This window comes from Pungitius pungitius, chromosome 3 (assembly GCF_949316345.1).
Source record: "Pungitius pungitius chromosome 3, fPunPun2.1, whole genome shotgun sequence".
In the NCBI taxonomy this organism is placed as follows: domain Eukaryota; kingdom Metazoa; phylum Chordata; class Actinopteri; order Perciformes; family Gasterosteidae; genus Pungitius; species Pungitius pungitius.
The window spans coordinates 29,883,031-29,899,438 of record NC_084902.1 but is presented as its reverse complement, the minus strand read 5'-3'; the positions used below and the strand labels follow the sequence as shown (position 1 = coordinate 29,899,438).

General features: G+C 47.5%; 2 protein-coding genes across 6 annotated transcripts in view; both read right to left on the bottom strand.

The window, feature by feature from the left end:
* agap1 (ArfGAP with GTPase domain, ankyrin repeat and PH domain 1) overlaps nt 1-12,000 on the bottom strand; it is a 50,476-nt gene extending 38,476 nt beyond the window's left edge. For 2 of the 5 annotated variants that reach the window (XM_037474981.2, XM_037474990.2), the window contains exon 1: nt 11,099-12,000. In XM_037474981.2, the coding sequence (XP_037330878.2) occupies nt 11,099-11,261 (163 nt within the window). In that variant the 5' untranslated portion in view covers nt 11,262-12,000. Of the gene's footprint in view, nt 1-2,046; nt 3,386-11,098 lie in introns of those variants that run through there. The other 3 variants (XM_037474964.2, XM_037474972.2, XM_037474998.2) reach the window with 2 other exon arrangements.
* Nucleotides 12,001-12,719: 719 nt separating this feature from the next.
* Nucleotides 12,720-16,117, bottom strand: LOC119221001 (ras-related protein O-RAL-like). Its single transcript, XM_037477394.2, has 7 exons — nt 15,974-16,117; nt 15,559-15,617; nt 15,440-15,467; nt 15,143-15,298; nt 14,842-15,050; nt 14,572-14,749; nt 12,720-14,233 (listed from the first exon to the last, which is right to left on the bottom strand). The coding sequence occupies exons 4-7, from the start codon at nt 15,254-15,256 to the stop codon at nt 14,126-14,128; spliced, it is 609 nt and encodes a 202-aa protein (XP_037333291.1). The 5' UTR covers nt 15,257-15,298; nt 15,440-15,467; nt 15,559-15,617; nt 15,974-16,117; the 3' UTR covers nt 12,720-14,125.
* Nucleotides 16,118-16,408: the final 291 nt, after the last annotated feature.

Below are 16,408 nucleotides of genomic sequence, written 5' to 3'. Positions count from 1 at the left end.
ACACACTGTGCCCTAAGGGTCCCACAATCTAAAGACAAGTCTGTGTGTGTGTGTGTGTGTGTGTGTGTGTGTGTGTGTGTGTGAACCCTTTGCTGACTGTGACTAATCAGAGCAGCGTTGCCTCATCAGATCATGTGTCGGCCTTCATCATCATCCTCCTCCTTCTCTTCTTCTACTTAAAAAAACACCCCTAAACTGGTGCTACTGGTCTCACAAAAACAACCATCAGGTTTATTAGCATCTTCAAGTCTTTGCTTTGTCTGAAGCTTCCTTTGTGCATGTGTGTGTGTCTGTGTGTGCTCTCATCATAACACTGCCTTGTTGAAGTTGTGTGTGATTTGTTAAAAAGAGGGAGGGGGGGCTCATCCAGTGGTGGATTATGGGAGATGATGTGCTGGATAAATGCACTGTTTTCAGTTAAGTGGAATGTGCCACATCACTGATTCCAAGGCCTTGTTCAAATAAAAGAGCTCATCCCTTTAAACACACACAGAGAGGAGCAGAGGGGTAACGAGGAGGAGGAGGAGGACACACATGCTCCCTGACCCCAGAAGAACCTCTGCCACCCGAGCAAGGCGGCAGAAGGGCAGTAAGCCCAGAGAGCCATGTTCACAAGTATAGAAGAGTCACACACACACACACACACACACACACACACACACACACTCTACTGGCCTGTATTATTAAAGTGGAGGTACAGAAATAATTCAGACCCTGAGAACCAGGAGAGACCTTGGCCCAGTTCTGATATCCCACAATCCTCAGCTCCTCCTCTGTAACTTAAAAAGATGGATTATCATAAATATACAAACAGGAAGTAGATTTACACGAGTTATAATAAACACTTCTGCTAAATACACCACGGGAAATAAAGGATAAGGAGGGACGGGAGGATAAAAGGAGGAGAATAAGGGTGGATGGAAGAAATGAGGAGGAGAAGAGGTGTAAGGGCACTAGTACAGAGGAGCCAAGGGATAAAGGGGAGGTGAGAAAGAAGGAAAGGAGGAATTCAGGGGAATGAGGGAATGAGGAAGGACAGAGGAGATGTGGTGGGATTAGAGAGAAAGGGGGGAGTTAGGAAGAAGGAAGGATGAGAGATGGAGGAGAAAATCAAGTGAGGAGGAGAGAAGGAGGGATGCAAGGGACCTGAAGGACAGAGGGAATAAGGAGTGTGTGTCCGAGTGTGTGTCTGTGTGTGTGTCTGTGGGACTAGTTTTGCATGAGGAGAAGCAGAGGATCAAAGCTTCAACTGAGAAACAGCTCGCTTCATCTGGAGGAGGTTCAACTGTCTGAGTGTGTGTGTGTGTCTGAGTGTGTGTGTGTGATAACGCCTTTTTCCCCTCAGTGAAAGATAACTGGATGCAAAAATAGACGGCGGGTGTGTGCGTCAGTGTGTGTAGGTGTGTCGTTGTGTGTTCGTATTGACACACACGCATTACTTCTTCATGGCTGAGGATATAGGTCACACACACTCCGCCCTCAATACACACCCTTCTACACAAAAAACACACACATTCCCCTATATTGACTCCCAATAGACACACACACACCAGTAGACTCCATTGAGTCTACTGGTGTGTGTGTGTGTTGTTGTTGTCAGTATTGTATGCGAGGTACACGTAAATAAAGCAGTTAGGTCACATTTCCCAGCATGCACCAGGAATGTACCTGAAAACCTCCACACATGCAGTTTAACTGGAAATACCACAAAGTGTACTTCAGATCCACGTCAGGTAAGGAAGTACATTCAAATTCACCCAGTAATGCAGTACATAGAAGTACTCTACTGTCACTTTATACTTCTACTGCACTACATATCAGAGGTACTTGTACTACTTGACACTGCGCTCCATCCAGGTACTTATTGTGTTACTGGTCACTTCCTGCCTGTCCGTCATGTCTTATTGTAGCGACCTCTCTCCTCAGGTAGAGGTGTAAAACTTGAGGTCAACGACCCCACAAACAGCCCACAAGAACCAGGCGAGGGGCGGAGCCTCCTCCGCAGGTCACGTGACAGTCACATGATGTCACTCGGGTGCGCTTTACCTTCATTGACGCTCTCCGCGCTGGACTGCGCCGCGGCCACCCTGCCACTCCTCCGCCGGGCCCGCTCGGAGGCGGGGCTTCCTGCCGGGGTGGAGGCCGACGCCCCCTCCCTCCTGGAGAAGATCCCGCTGAAGAAGCGGACCAGGCGCCTCTCGCTTGAGCGGCCCGTGCCCGCCCTCAGCAGGAAGCCGCCTCCCACCGCCTCCTCCTCCTCCCGCTTGGCCGCCAGACGCAGCAGGTCGCTGTTGTCCAGTGTGCGGTTCTTGTTGCCGCGGCGACTCAGCTCGGCCGCGGAGTCCGTCTTGTTCAGGAGGGCCCCGACCTCCAGAGTGCTGCTCTTCTGTCTGGTGGGGTCGGGGCGCGACGATGGCGGCAGGACGGAGGGCCCACCTTCCTGCACGCCGCAGTCCTTTTCGGCGGCGTCCTTGCAGCTCGCGTCCTCCTTCTCGCCGGCGCCGTCCTCCGCTCGCTCCTCGGCGCCAACGCGCCCAGAGCCGCTGTGGTCCTTGGCTTTGGACGCCGCCCGCAGACGCAGCAGCTCGCCGCCGGGCCAGTGCCTGAAGCTGAAGCTGCGGCGCAGCAGGTCGGGCGCGAGCTTGGGGGGCGGAGCCTCGGGGGTGGAGGCGGCCTTCCCGTTGCTGTGGGAGCGAGGGGGCTCGCAGCTTCTCTCCTCCACGCTTGAGGCCTTCTGGAGTCTCTTCTTCTGCTCTGCGTACGGGGGGCCAGTGGCCCTCGGCTCCTTTGTTAAGCCCCGCCTCCTGGACAGCTTGAGTCTCGCCAGCTCCAGCTGGCCCGTGCTAAAGGTCCTGAAGTTCCTCATGTAGCCGCGGGACGACGGCAGGTCCTCCTCCACCTCCTCCAGCTGCTCCAGGGGGGCGGCGCGCTGGGTGGGGTCGGGGGTGGGCGCCCAACCTTCACCGCCATCATCTAATCCCTCCCTCTTCACCAGGGTGAGGGAGATCCGGTAGACTGTCTTCCTCTGAGGTGTCCCCGTCTCCATCCGGTCCAGCGGGTACATCACCTTCTTCTTCTCTACTTTAGAGCACAGAAGAAGAGCGCAGCATTCCCTGCTTCACGGAGCGACCCCGTCCTCCAGTAACCAAGTCTCTATGACTGGCACGCGCGCGTCTTTCCCCGTTGTGTGCGCGCACATTATCACCCTCCCCCCCCCTCTCTCTTTCTCTCTCCTCTAGTAGTGACTCGCGCGCTCCTCGGTCCCGGTCCTCCCTGTCCGCCCTCCTCCGGTTTAAAGCCCCGTGACAGCGACACAAACTCGAGTCCCGGTCCCGGTGCTCCGCTCCCCGCACGGCCGGCCGGCAGCAGGCGGGAGGGCGGTAAACACGGAGCGGAGTGCGCGAGGACACTGGATCCGGATCCATCGGTCCTCCAGCAACGTGTTTTACATGTATTCTGGGTTGTATTATTGTGGTATTTAAGCAGTATTACTCAACCGTACTTATAATTGTTTTAGTGTCTTTGCTTAAATTGCACCCTAAAACCAAATGAATGGGTATTATCACATTTTTTAAGGTATTATTAAATTCTTGATATTTGTATTAATGAGAGTTCCTGACAGTGCTCTATAAATACAAATTGATATTATTATTGAAATAAGCTCCCTCCAAAACAGTTATGCATGTATATATTATTGTGAATAATGTAACGTCCTTGTAAACAGGAAACTATTATAATATTGAAACCTTCAATAAATTATATATATACACATATGATAGAAATGTTATTCTATGATTTACACGTTTGATTTGATCATAAATAAGTTATTAAAGGTTAAATGTATGTAGTGAAACATGATTTAAACAAAATGGAGATGTTTAATAACTTGTTTAAACACTTCTGATTCTCAGAATAGAAAAATAAAGCCAGATCAGGTTTTACCCACAACACGGGTTTACATTAGGAGGGAGGAGCTTCCTGCTGCTCCTCCTGCTACTGTTCTCTTCCTCCAAGTTCCTCCACCATGTCCTCCTCCTCCTCCTGATCCTCCTCCTCCTCCTCGTGACAGCCTTGTTTAGGTGGAAACCGGAGCAGCTGATTCTGAGACTCCTATTTTATCATTTTCCGTCTGGAGGAACTTCCTCAAACTCTTAGAGAGGGAACCATTACTTTGAAAATCCATCTGGAGGAAGATTAACTGTAGACCTCCACCCACAACCCCACCCCTCTCCAAACTCCCGGGAGCCTCTGACGCCTTCTGGGATTATTACAGGGATTAATCAAGATGAGCGTGTCAACTTTCTCCTCCCACCTGCTCTCAATCCCCTTGTACTTTATTGTGAAGGATCTCCAGCTGATCAGGATGGAACTCTCTGGTTCTTTGAGAAGAAGGTGAATATGAAATGTAGGAGGGGCTCAGGTGAGCTGACCGGATTGAAGCCTTTAGATGAATGCACATGTTTTGATTGTTATATTTGTAGTATTTTATTTTGAAGGACTAATCCACGTTTTCATCTCATCCCTCTGTTGTAGAAACGGAGAGAAAGCGAAGCCGCTAAGAGGGTTTAATGTGTCCACAGGGGGTCTTATCAGGACCTGCAGACCCCGAACAACCCCCCCAGAAACCCTGGGGCTTTATTTACAGCCTCTTTAAACAATAATATACATATATATATATATATATATATATATATATATATATATATATACACACACACATATATATACATACATATATATATATACATATATATATACACATATATTTATATATATATACATATATATACATATATATATATATATACATATATATATATATATATATATATATACATATATATACATATATATATATATATATATATACATATATATATATATATATATATATATACATATATATATATACATACATATACATATATACATACATATATATATATATATATATATATATATATATAACATGTATCATGAATCATTAGAGGAATAATCATTTATTGATTCCATTTTCCTTTTATTCTGCTCTTCTTTTGGGTTTTCTTTGAATCTATTTTTATAACATCATTAGGTTTATTTTAGCCCTCGACAGATTCTAAAGGTGGTCTTTAGAATTGAACTTAAGGTTTAAAAATTGCTCAAATAATACAAAGTTTATCAAAATAACATCTTGTTTTATCAATGACATATTCAGTTTATAATAAAATAAAGAGAACCACACAAAGGAGAGTTCTGCTTCATGAATAAAAGTCTGTTTCTAGTATTAATATTAAAACCCTCACACCTCCTGCAGGGGGATTTATCTGAAACGCCCAGCCCCTCCCCCACAGACACACTGCCCCCGCCCCCTGGAGATAGGGAAAACTGGGTCAGTAAGGGGGGGGGGGGGGGGTGCAAAGGGAGGACCCCCTGCTGGGAGGAGGACACCGTGCTCATACGATTGTCCACAGAGCAAAGGATTCTGGGACATGTAGGCACGAACACACAGAGCGACGCAGGAGCTTAAAAGAACGATGACCAATCAGAAGAGCTCATCAAAGGACGACACAGCACATTTAAACTGGCTTCTTAGATGGGGAGGGAGAGGAGGAGAGACACCATGATCTGAAGGAGAGAAGCAAGAAGAAACACAATGGAGGAGGGAGGAGACGAGGAAGGGAAAAAAAGAGGGTAGAGGAAAAGAGATAGGAAAGGAAAAAAGGAAAGGACAAAGGAAAGGAAAAAGGAACTAGGAAAGGTACAGAGCAGGAGCGTGCCCCACCCTGTGCTCTCAACACTGGCCTGTTGCCACGGCAACCAGGGGCACAGCCGACCTGGCGCCTGATGGGTTAGCGCAGGGCTGCCCCCACTTCTCCAGCGTGCAAGCTACTTTACACACAACCAAGTCGACCAATCAGAGCTACAGAACTACCCGGATACAGAGCTACAGAACTATAATGAGAATAATAATTGAATCCACCCATCTTCAAAGGGATAACCCTGTACTCAGGGTCGTGGGGGGGCTGGAGTCCATCCCAGCCCACTTTTGGACCCTGGATCGGTCACCAGCCAATCACAGGGCTACACAGACACCAACAACCATCCACACACCTACTGAAAATCACCCTGATCCCCAGAGCAGGTCTTTGGACTGTGGGAGGAGGCCTGAGACTCAGGGAGAACCTGCAGAGTCCACAGAGAAGGCCACCGGGTGGAGATGAACCCAGAACCTTCTGCTGTGAGGCGACAGTGCTGAACACCACACCACCATGACACCCCTAATAATTCAATATAAAAGGAAATTTAAAGGAAAAATAAATGTAAATCAAATCAAATCACTTTAGAGAATATCTCTGTATCATTTGTCTTGTTTGATGTGATATAAAAACAGATGGTAGAAGAGTCATTATGGATTCCTAAAAAACACACACCTTCAAGAAGAAGAAAGAAGACAGCTGATGTCCAAAATCCCCAAGAGGCTACGCTATGCAAAGGCTAGGACACACACACACACACCTCTCTAATGATGTGTGTGTACTCCTCTGTGTGAGGGTACTTGTACCCTCTAATAATAACACGTGAGATTCTTTTATTTCAGCAGAGACGTGTGTGTGTGTGTGTGTGTGTGTGTGGAAACATTAACACAACTGAAATGCAATTCATTAAAAAAGCAAATATATTTTTTCATGATTTTTAATACATAAAGCTAAACTAAAATATAAAAAATATAAAACAGCTTAATTTCAAACTGTACATTTGATTAAATGGAAAGTCAAGTGTGAATCAATCATTGTTAGTCAATAAGAATTAAAAAATACTTTGTAATAAATAAATAAATGTGAAACTTAGAGTTAATATTTATTGGATATTATAAACCTTTTTATAAAGCTTGTTTATTAGATTTATGATATTAAGATAATTATATATATATATATTTCAGTGAATTAAATCTTTTCAAAGCCATTGGCTCTCAAATGAACAAAATGTCAAGTACTACAGCAAAGTACTTTGTTAGTACACAACCTCCCACACACACACACACACTAAATTCCCAGCATTCCTCCCATTCCCAGAACTCCCAGTTGAGTGGCGCCCCCTGCTGGGCATCACTAAGGAGCCTTCAGGGAGAGAGGCGTCCTCCTCCAGCAGGAGGCGCTGCTGCTCCCTCAATAACTGGGTCAGTAATGCTTTGCTCCCCTTCGCCTCACTTCCTCTCCTGACTCCCTATCCTTTCTCCCTCCAGGTCTCCTCCTCCTCCTCCTCCTCCTCCTCCTCCTCCTCCTCATCAGCTGTTTACTCGTTGTCAAACATAAAAAAGCAGCTCTGTTTGTAAACAAAAAGCCTCACAACCTCCATGAGGAGGAGTCGGGGAGCAGAGGAGACAAGGAGAGCATGTGGAGCAGAGGAGCTGAACATGGAAGAAGAAGAAGAGATGAAGATGGCGTCATGTGACCTGCTGCTTGTTTACGGAGTCACATTAATGAGGTCATCAAATGATTAAATGAGAGAGCGAGGCCTTCGGGGCTTTCGGAGCATCTGAGACACATCGTCTTCTTCATCATCATCATCATCAGGGGCAGGAAGTGACATCACAACCAAGGCCATTGTTGAGCAGCAGACAGGAAGTGTCTATTTGTGTCTTTATAGTGGCGGTGTGTTCAATGTCAGCAGCTTCCTGTTGATGGCCGACCACCTCAGAGCGTATGATTACAGTTATGGACCCATTATTAGCTGTTACACATTATATATATATATATATATATATGTCTCTCATCACCGCAACCTTCATCCCGAGAATCGTCTTCATCATCCTTAAAAATGCTGATTGCTACCAATCAACTGTCCAAAAAACCTTACTAGTGAAAACAAACTTCTTCAAATTGCAGAAAACGACAAATTAATAATGAAATAGATCAGCTTCATTGTTATTAACTCTCTATTGGCTCCTACTTCCTGTGTGATCCAAAATAAAAGAGCCTGACGGGTCAGAACCACGTTGCTGCCCTGTAAGGTAATCGGAGCAAAAGCAAATTCACAAAATAAAACGGTAAAAATGATATTTTCTACAGAATATTTTAACATATATTACGAAAAAAGTTTTTGATTATTACCAAGTAAAGAAAACTCTTCTACAAAACAAAGAATATGATTAAAATGTGCTAGTGATTAAGCCTCAGAGCGTCCCGCGTTAATCCCAAAACATAGTGTAAACCAGAGGGCTAATCCGGTATTTAAAGCTCTTATTGTGAAGGGTTGGACCCAGATTACATTGAGTTAAGTACAGACTGGCCCTAATATTCCTGTATTCAATCATTGACTACACAACATCTCATTTAATCACTTGTACTACGTTACCCATAAGCCTCGTAAACAACCCAACCGTCACTTTATTTTGAAGCGCCAAGGTGCACCCTGGGAGTCGTAGTTCTTGTGTCAAACTAGCAGATTCATCCTCTTTGGTGTTGAGAAGTTAGTGAACAGGTTCCCGTCCCTTAGCAGTTTTATGATAAACAAGTTCTGATAACGGGTCTCTTCCTCTAATCTGAAGGCCGAGGAAATTTCGGTCTCACTGGATCATCTCACAGCGACCTCTGACCTCTTCACATTCGCATTAACAATAATGTTTTATTCTTGGAACACACTCATCCTTTTTTCACTGTTCAATAATAATTGATTGATCAGAGAGAAGTTATTGAATAAAAAACTGCCAAGAAAACGCCGTGTCATAAACCCGCCAAGGTAAGCCCCGCCCCCTCGTCGCTGAGTGACACGTGACACGGACCGAGGGACAAAAGGAGCAGCGATGTCAGAGTGATTCCATCAGACGGCTCCTTACGTAACCGCCAAAATATGCTGTTTTTAACCAGAATGGAGGAACGTCAGCCAGGTGGCACCTACGAAAGGTCATAATGGAGACTGTGAACTTAGTTAAATCAACTAGATGACAAAGACAAATTAGAGGAAGAAGAGTCAAAATAAAGTAAAATAATACAAGATTATTGAATCAATAGAAATTCAAATAACATTTTTAATCTCATCCCAAAGTAGAACAAAATAAGAGTAGAATAATAAAAAAGATAATGTATTAAAATGAGGTATATGTCAGAGATAATCAAATTAAGTAAAATATAGTCATATTAAATGTAGTAAGATAAAGTCAAACACTGACTATTGAATGTAAAAGTGTCCCCCCCACAGCAGGTGGGAGTTGAACCCCCAACCCGACGCGCCTCCACACCGCGTTCAAGGACCAAACCGCCCCACCCGGTTGGAATCTGAGTCGCACAAACAGCGAGTCCAGAGGGCGAACCAAACAAACACACCCACACAGGGCGGCGAGGAGGAGAACTGGGTCACGTGGTGCGTTCACTGACCACGCACCGCCAAAATAAGACAAAAGCAAAAGGTAGCACAAAGGGACGAGAAGGTGTGTTCCTCCACCTCATGGAAGAATTATTTAAATCACTACTTGCTGCTATTTAACAGCAGTGTGAAGCAGGACGGGAGACGACCCCCCCCCCCCCCTCCCCCCTCCCGGTCTAGATCAGCCTCCAGGGTCCTTAAAATCAAGTCGTATAGTTCAGGAAATGTCAGGACCAGAACTTCCTGTTGACACAAGCAACAGACTCTGGTCCTTGTAGTCACATGGTTCCTCCTCCCACTGGGATCTCTGCCTGTGTGACATCTGTCAGTGGATCTCCACCCACCAGCTGAAGATCAACCCCGACAAGACTGAACTGAAAAGACTCTCTGACCCAGGACCTGACTGTAGGAACCTCGGTGTGACACCTGACTCCCAACATCACAGCAACAACAGGATCCTGTAGGTCCACGCTCTACAACATCAGGAGAACACGACCCCTTCTCACTCAGAAGGAGGCGCAGGTACTGATCCAGGCTCTTGTCATCTCCTGGACTATTGTAACTGTCTCCTGGCAGGTCTCCCTGCTCCAGTCCACCTCTGCAGCTCATCCACAATGCAGCAGCTCCACTGGTCTTCAACCTTCCTAAGTTCTCAAAGCACTGGTGCTCACGTAGCATGTTGTGGATGGATGGGGTCCAGTCTCCATCCAGGACCTGGTGAAACCCTCCATCCCAACATCAAGCTGCTTGTTCCTCACTGAGAGCAGAACACTGGACTAGATCTCCACTCTTTGCTGTCCTGCTCCTAGATGGTGGAAGGAGCTCTGTGATGACATCAGGACCACAGAGAGCCTTCACATCTTCACACTAAACACACTGTAGACCTTAAAGTGGACTTATGATGGATCTTATCTGTAGATCAGCGAATTCAATGATATTGTACTTTGTTGTCTCTTGTTCTTCTGAGTTTGTATCTTTATGGTTGAAAGTCGCTTTGGATCAATGCCTCAGCTAAAGGACACGTGATGTGATGTAGTTTCCTGTGTCGGTTGGTCAGAAACAGGAAATGGGTCGCTGTCACCTGGTTGCCAGGACAACCAATTGACCCAACCTCCTCACATTCAAACCAGCACCAACACCCCCCCCCACTAGAACATCTGGGAGTTCATGTAAGGCAATGTGTCCAGATGTGGAGAGAGACCAGCTGATCCAGATGTGCTGCTGTTTGGGGTATTTCCATCTGTGAGCAGGGCCGCTCTGACTCTCCTGTGAGCCAAGTCACATCTGTGACCCCCCCCCTTCTAGTCCACTCCGGACAGCAGCGGTTCTATTCATAGGATGACCCCTTGACCCCTGGTCTTCCTGAACACAAACATCAGACCTGTGCAGATGTTCCCTGGCTCTTCATCATCATCATCATCATCATCATCGCCGCTGTCGTCGTCATGGGGCCATTTAATCAAATAAAGTCTTCAGAGGAGCTAACAACAGGCATGTGACCGCCCCCCCCCCTCACACACTCACAGCCTGGGCCGGTGCTTTGCTCCGTGGAAGAGGGGTGAGACGAGATGACCCCCCCCCCCCCCCAGGCGCTGGGATCTGGATTCAGGAAGTCATTTGGTACCTTCTTTGAGGTGAGGACCCCCACAGGATGACCATACCCCCCCCCCCGGAATCTGACACATTGACATGACCCCTTGGTTTGGGCTTTTTAGGACCCCTTAAAGCCCCCCCCCCCCCATCCCTGTCCTACCTTCGATCGCGATGACATGCTCCCGGATCTGGTTCTGCAGCAGCGGCTCCTCCACCCGCTCCAGCAGCTCGTAGATGGAGTAGATGTTGGGGTGCACGGACTCGAACCTCTGGATCTCGGCCCGGATGGCGGCGGAGTTGGCGAGGTGCTGCTGGTAGTTCATGCCTGCAGCTCGCGGCGGGGAGGGGGCGAAGAGACACGAAGGTGACAGCGGAGACCTCTTAAATCATGCTTTTCTCCGGCGGACCCCGGTGAACGTCCCCCCCGTCTGTTGGTGATGGATCCCGGGTTAAATAGAGGGCTGTTTCCCGGGTGAAAGCACAGCGGGTCCTGCTTCCTGCTCCTAGTGTTACAGCATGGATCCCGGGCTGTTGTTGTGTGCCGGACCGCCGCCGCTGCTGCTACTGGCCGGAGAAAGCAGCTGTTCTCCGGGGTGTCCAGGGTTAGGATCCCGGCGCGGTGACAGATGTGCGGCGGGCCGAGCACCGCTCCCCCATGTCCTTCCAGTCCGGGTGGGGTTCGAGAGGCTTCCACCGGGGAGCTCTCCGCTCACCAACCGAGCGCAAGAGGCTGATAAGAAACGGCCTTGCTGCTAGGTGGCTAGGCTAGCCGGCTAATGCTAACGAGCTAGCTTCCCGTCCGTCCGTTGTTTTGTCTCCGGGACCAGCTGCGCACTAATTACCTCCGCGCCGCGGGTTTAAACCCTGATAGTGCGAGAGAGCGGGGTGTGTGTGTGAGGCGGGCGGGGGCGGGGATTCTCCTAAAAACACTCAGCCCGAGTCCAGGTGTTAGCAGAGGCGCGTACGTTACAGGTGAGTCCGGGTCCTCGGTAGTTCCCCGTTCCCCGTGCTGCTGCTGTGAGGTCCATCCCGCGGAGAGCTGCCGTATCCCGGCCAGGAGAGCGGAGCGCCTCAAGCCACGCAGGCCCAACAGCCGCAGATCCGGTGAAGACCTTCACAATAAAGTCAGCTTTGGAAAGTTGTTACTTTTCAGCTTCGGACCATGAAGATGAAATATGATTAACTCGTAGTTTATTCTATTGACGTATAGATGAAACTAAGTAGAAGTTCAAAATACGTTAGTTGTACCTGCTGTAACTGTTCCTTGACAAAAGCTCACGGTATTGCCGTTTTATGCATTTATTTTGAGCGCCACACTTCCCCTTTTCCGGTCTGTCTCTTGCTAGTGGACGCGTACTTGATGCAGCGGAGTTCAAGGAGTGCGTATTGCGTGGAATCTACGCAAAGAAAGACGTACACAAAAAATATAGTTTATTATTATTATTATGAAATTACTGTTGTTATTCATCCGTTTTCTAGTTTTTGATTCAGTGACAATTTCAAGATAAAGCTTCAATGCACAAATCTGACAAACAATAAACAAATAATCACTTCATTTGCTCTATTACCATTAACATATTGTACATGAAGAGAATCCGGTGTACTGTACTGTAGTACTGGCTTGTAGTACTGCGTGGAACCTCTCAGATTGTTGTGTTCGGGCTCCATTGTGTTGACTCCATCCATTAAGTTGTGGACAATGCCGCCTTTTTGCCGCCCCCCCCCCCCCCCTTTAAACCCAACGCCACCCCCTCCCACCATGAAGCGAGCCTCTGTCCAGCACAGCATATTTTATTTTTCATCAGGACAAAAATCAAGCGTTCAATCTCATGATTCTCAGTTGATCTTATTTTGAAAGGGGGTTCCTTTACATTTCTACCAGTTGAAATGGTGAGAAAAAAAAAATCTATATATATCTTTGGTAGTCGAATCAACAGTAGTTTGATCAAATGGTGCAGATTGTAGAGAAGAATAAACAGACTTTATTAGCAGATGATCTGCAGTACTATACAGTGGTATTCTACTGTACATATATTATATTCATCTGTTCTGCTGCAACTAACAAATAAAGTAAAAAAAACAGTAAAGAAACAAAATAAAGACAAAACGGAAACAAAAACGGAACGTTTTTCACCAAGTGGGGTGTTTAGAAATGTTTGAATGAGTCCTCTGACCTCTAGTGGCCAAAGAATGAATCACAACAGAATCCCACAACGTTATAAACTCTGCTGCACTTTTACTTTGTGACGTTTACGTTTAGTATCATGAACGTCATCATATAAAGGGACACATGTTCTGTTCAGACTGTATGATACATCCCCACAAACTGAAGAACCTGTGTCCTGTGGGTGGGTGTGTTACTGAGTGTGTGTGTGTGTTACGGAGTGTGTGTGTGTGTGTTACTGTGTGTGTGTGTGTGTTACTGAGTGTGTGTGTGTGTTACTGAGTGTGTGTGTGTGTTACTGTGTGTGTGAGGTGTTCCATCACTAGTAAGTCAATGAGTTAGAGATTATTTAGAAAATATTAACTGCAACTGAAACCAATGAATCCTCCACAACAACCACGTGTATATTTATTAAGAACTACTCTTTAATCCAAGCACCCCCCTGTTGTTGTACTCGTATTATTGTGTGTGTGCCGGTAGAGAGAAAAAAAAAGCATTCTGACAATCAACACTTTTTATTATCAAAAGGAAACAGAGGATTTAAATAGATTCCCTTTGGACTACCATCATTACAAGAGAAGAAGAAGAAGAACGCAGGAAGTGGAACACGTGGAATGTGTGGAGGCTAAATAAAGATAAGGCACAAAGACTCTTCTCCAGGTGTCCGAGGGACCACCTTCCAAGAGGAGCAGAACAACAGGTGGACACACGATTATCAGAGGACAGAGTACTTGAGCAGGTACTACAGGAAAAAGTACAAGTTCAGGTAGTCTACCGTGTCCCTGAAGAGGTAGTGTGCATACTACCTGAACAGGTGTGGTGGTGGACCCTCCAGGAAGTGGTCCACATACTTTATTCACAAACAGGAAGTAGATGAGGTGTCCTCACACACATCCAGATTCTTTCAAAGGTGTCTTTTAACACTTGGAGAGAGATACAAAAAAAGAAGGTGCAAGTGAGGAGTGCGTGCTCAGGTGCCCCCCCCCCCCCAGGTGATGGAGTGTCTGGTTTTGGCGCTGGGAGCTAAAGGATGCAGCAGCGCTTCTTCTTCTTCTTGCCACTTGGCCCGTTCTTGTCTTTGCTCTCCACCATCTTCTTCTTCCTGACCTCTCGCATGAGGTCAAAGAACACCTGAAGGGGGGGGCAGTTAACCATAACACCTGAGAATTTTAGTGTAACCTTTAAATTAAGTAGTAATATATATGTGTGCATATATACAATATATAAATCATGTGATAAAGACATTATATAAGCATTAATAAGCATTGGTAACATGTAATAACATAAAAATTAATTTAAATCCTGTAATAAAGATGTCTATAAAGAGTCATTAACATGTAATAACATGACATAAAATACATTTAAATCCTGTAATAAATATGTCTAAAGCGTCATTAACATGTAATAACATATGACGTATAGATTACATTTAAATCCTGTTGTAAAGCGCAGTCTTCCTGCTGGCCTACCTTGTCTACGTTGGCCCTGGTCTTGGCCGAGGTCTCCACGTACTGCACCCCCCCCCAGTCGGCGGCCTTGGCCACGCCCTCCTCGGCGGTCACCTGGCGGCGCTCCTCGAGGTCTGACTTGTTCCCCACCAGCAGCAGAGGGATGGCCTCCTCCTCCTTCACCCGCAGGATCTGCTCCCTGAGGAGGAGCACAGGGAGGGGGGGGGGGGGGGGCACTTAGCGCACCTCCTCCTATCTGCTGGTCCGGGGTCAGAAGGGGAGGGGGCTCACCTGAACTCAGAGATGGCGGTGAAGGACTCGCGCTCCGTGATGGAGAAGAGCAGCAGGAAGCCCTCCCCACTGCGGAAGTAGTTGTCCCTGATGGCGGCGTAGTCCTCCTGTCCCGCCGTGTCCAGGATGTCGATCTGCACGTCCTCCCCGTCCAGGACCACCTTCTTCCTGTAGCTGTCCGCCTTGGTGGGCTCGTAGTCCTCCACGAACTGAAGGTGGGGGGGGGGGGGGGGCAGAGGGTTGGTGTGTGTGTGACGGGGGGCACGGGGGGATTGTGGGAAACGTAGAGGCGAGGGCTCACCTCGTCGTACATGAACTGCAGTGTGAGGGCGGACTTCCCCACCCCCCCGCTGCCCACCATGATCACCTTGTGGAGGGCCAGAGAGGTCTGGTTCTTGTTCTTACCCGAGGCCATGACTCCGCTACGTGCGGCCCAGCGGCTCACAGCTCCACCCGACTACAGGGGGGGGGGACCAGCAGAGACCAGCAGAGACCAGCAGGATGAAGAGAGACCAGCAGAAAAGATATTAAAACAGAATATTAAAAACCTTGACTCAAGTCCAGAAGTGGAAATATTCAGAATGCGGTCCGGACTTACCGAACTCTCACAGCGCTCTGAAACAGGCCTGGAACAAAGAAACAGAATATTCTTCATGTTAATAATGATCCTTTCACTGAGCCTCTGAACACGTAAACACACCGAAGGGAGGGACCCACTTGTTAGTGTCCTTTCCTGCTCACTTCACTAAGGCTGCAAGGACACGACCATGAGGGTGCTGAGGGGTGAAAAAGCACAGCCAGAGGGATAATAGAGATTAATAGAAGATGAGTAAACGGACACTCGCGTGCGTGTGTGCGCGCGCGTGCAGGAAAAGAGGAACTATGATAAATCTTGTTCCTCTTGTTTTAACCAGCTGACAGCGCTCACAAGCTCCCACCCTCTGCCCTGCCTCCGATTGGTCGGGACTGAAGCACCACGGCTGCTATTGGTCGCTTGCCACGTCACTCACCCGCGCCGATAAGCTAGTGGTAGATAACACTCGAGAGCGAATTGAGGCTAATGCGAGGTAAAAGCGGCACGCAGAAAACGTAAAGATGGATCAAACAACGCGGAACCGGACGCACCGCTCACCCAATAACGTGTTTTACCGCCGTTCGATGGAGAAGCCGCCATACACCGACACGAAGTCAAACTTTTACAAGTTGACCGGGAGCCGCTCTGCCCCACCTTGGACGGTTGTACGCGGACTCCAAGCACAGATCGCGTATTCTCGAAAGAGGATGCGTCACTCCGCGGCCAAAAGCAAACCACGGAGCTAGCTCGTAGCCGCTAGGGGAGATTCCCCCGAATCATCAACCACAACAACAACAACACTCACAGACAACCATGTTGGAACAAACACACATCGTGCGTGTGATTTATATTCGCTCCAGCACTGTCGTAGTTATGTGACGTAAAGTGACCCATCGTCAGCATGTGGAGTTATGGCCCCGCGAAAAAGACACCGAGTGATGCGTCTCATGTTTTTCTTTCTTCTGAGGCAACAGGAAGTGATGTCACGAAATT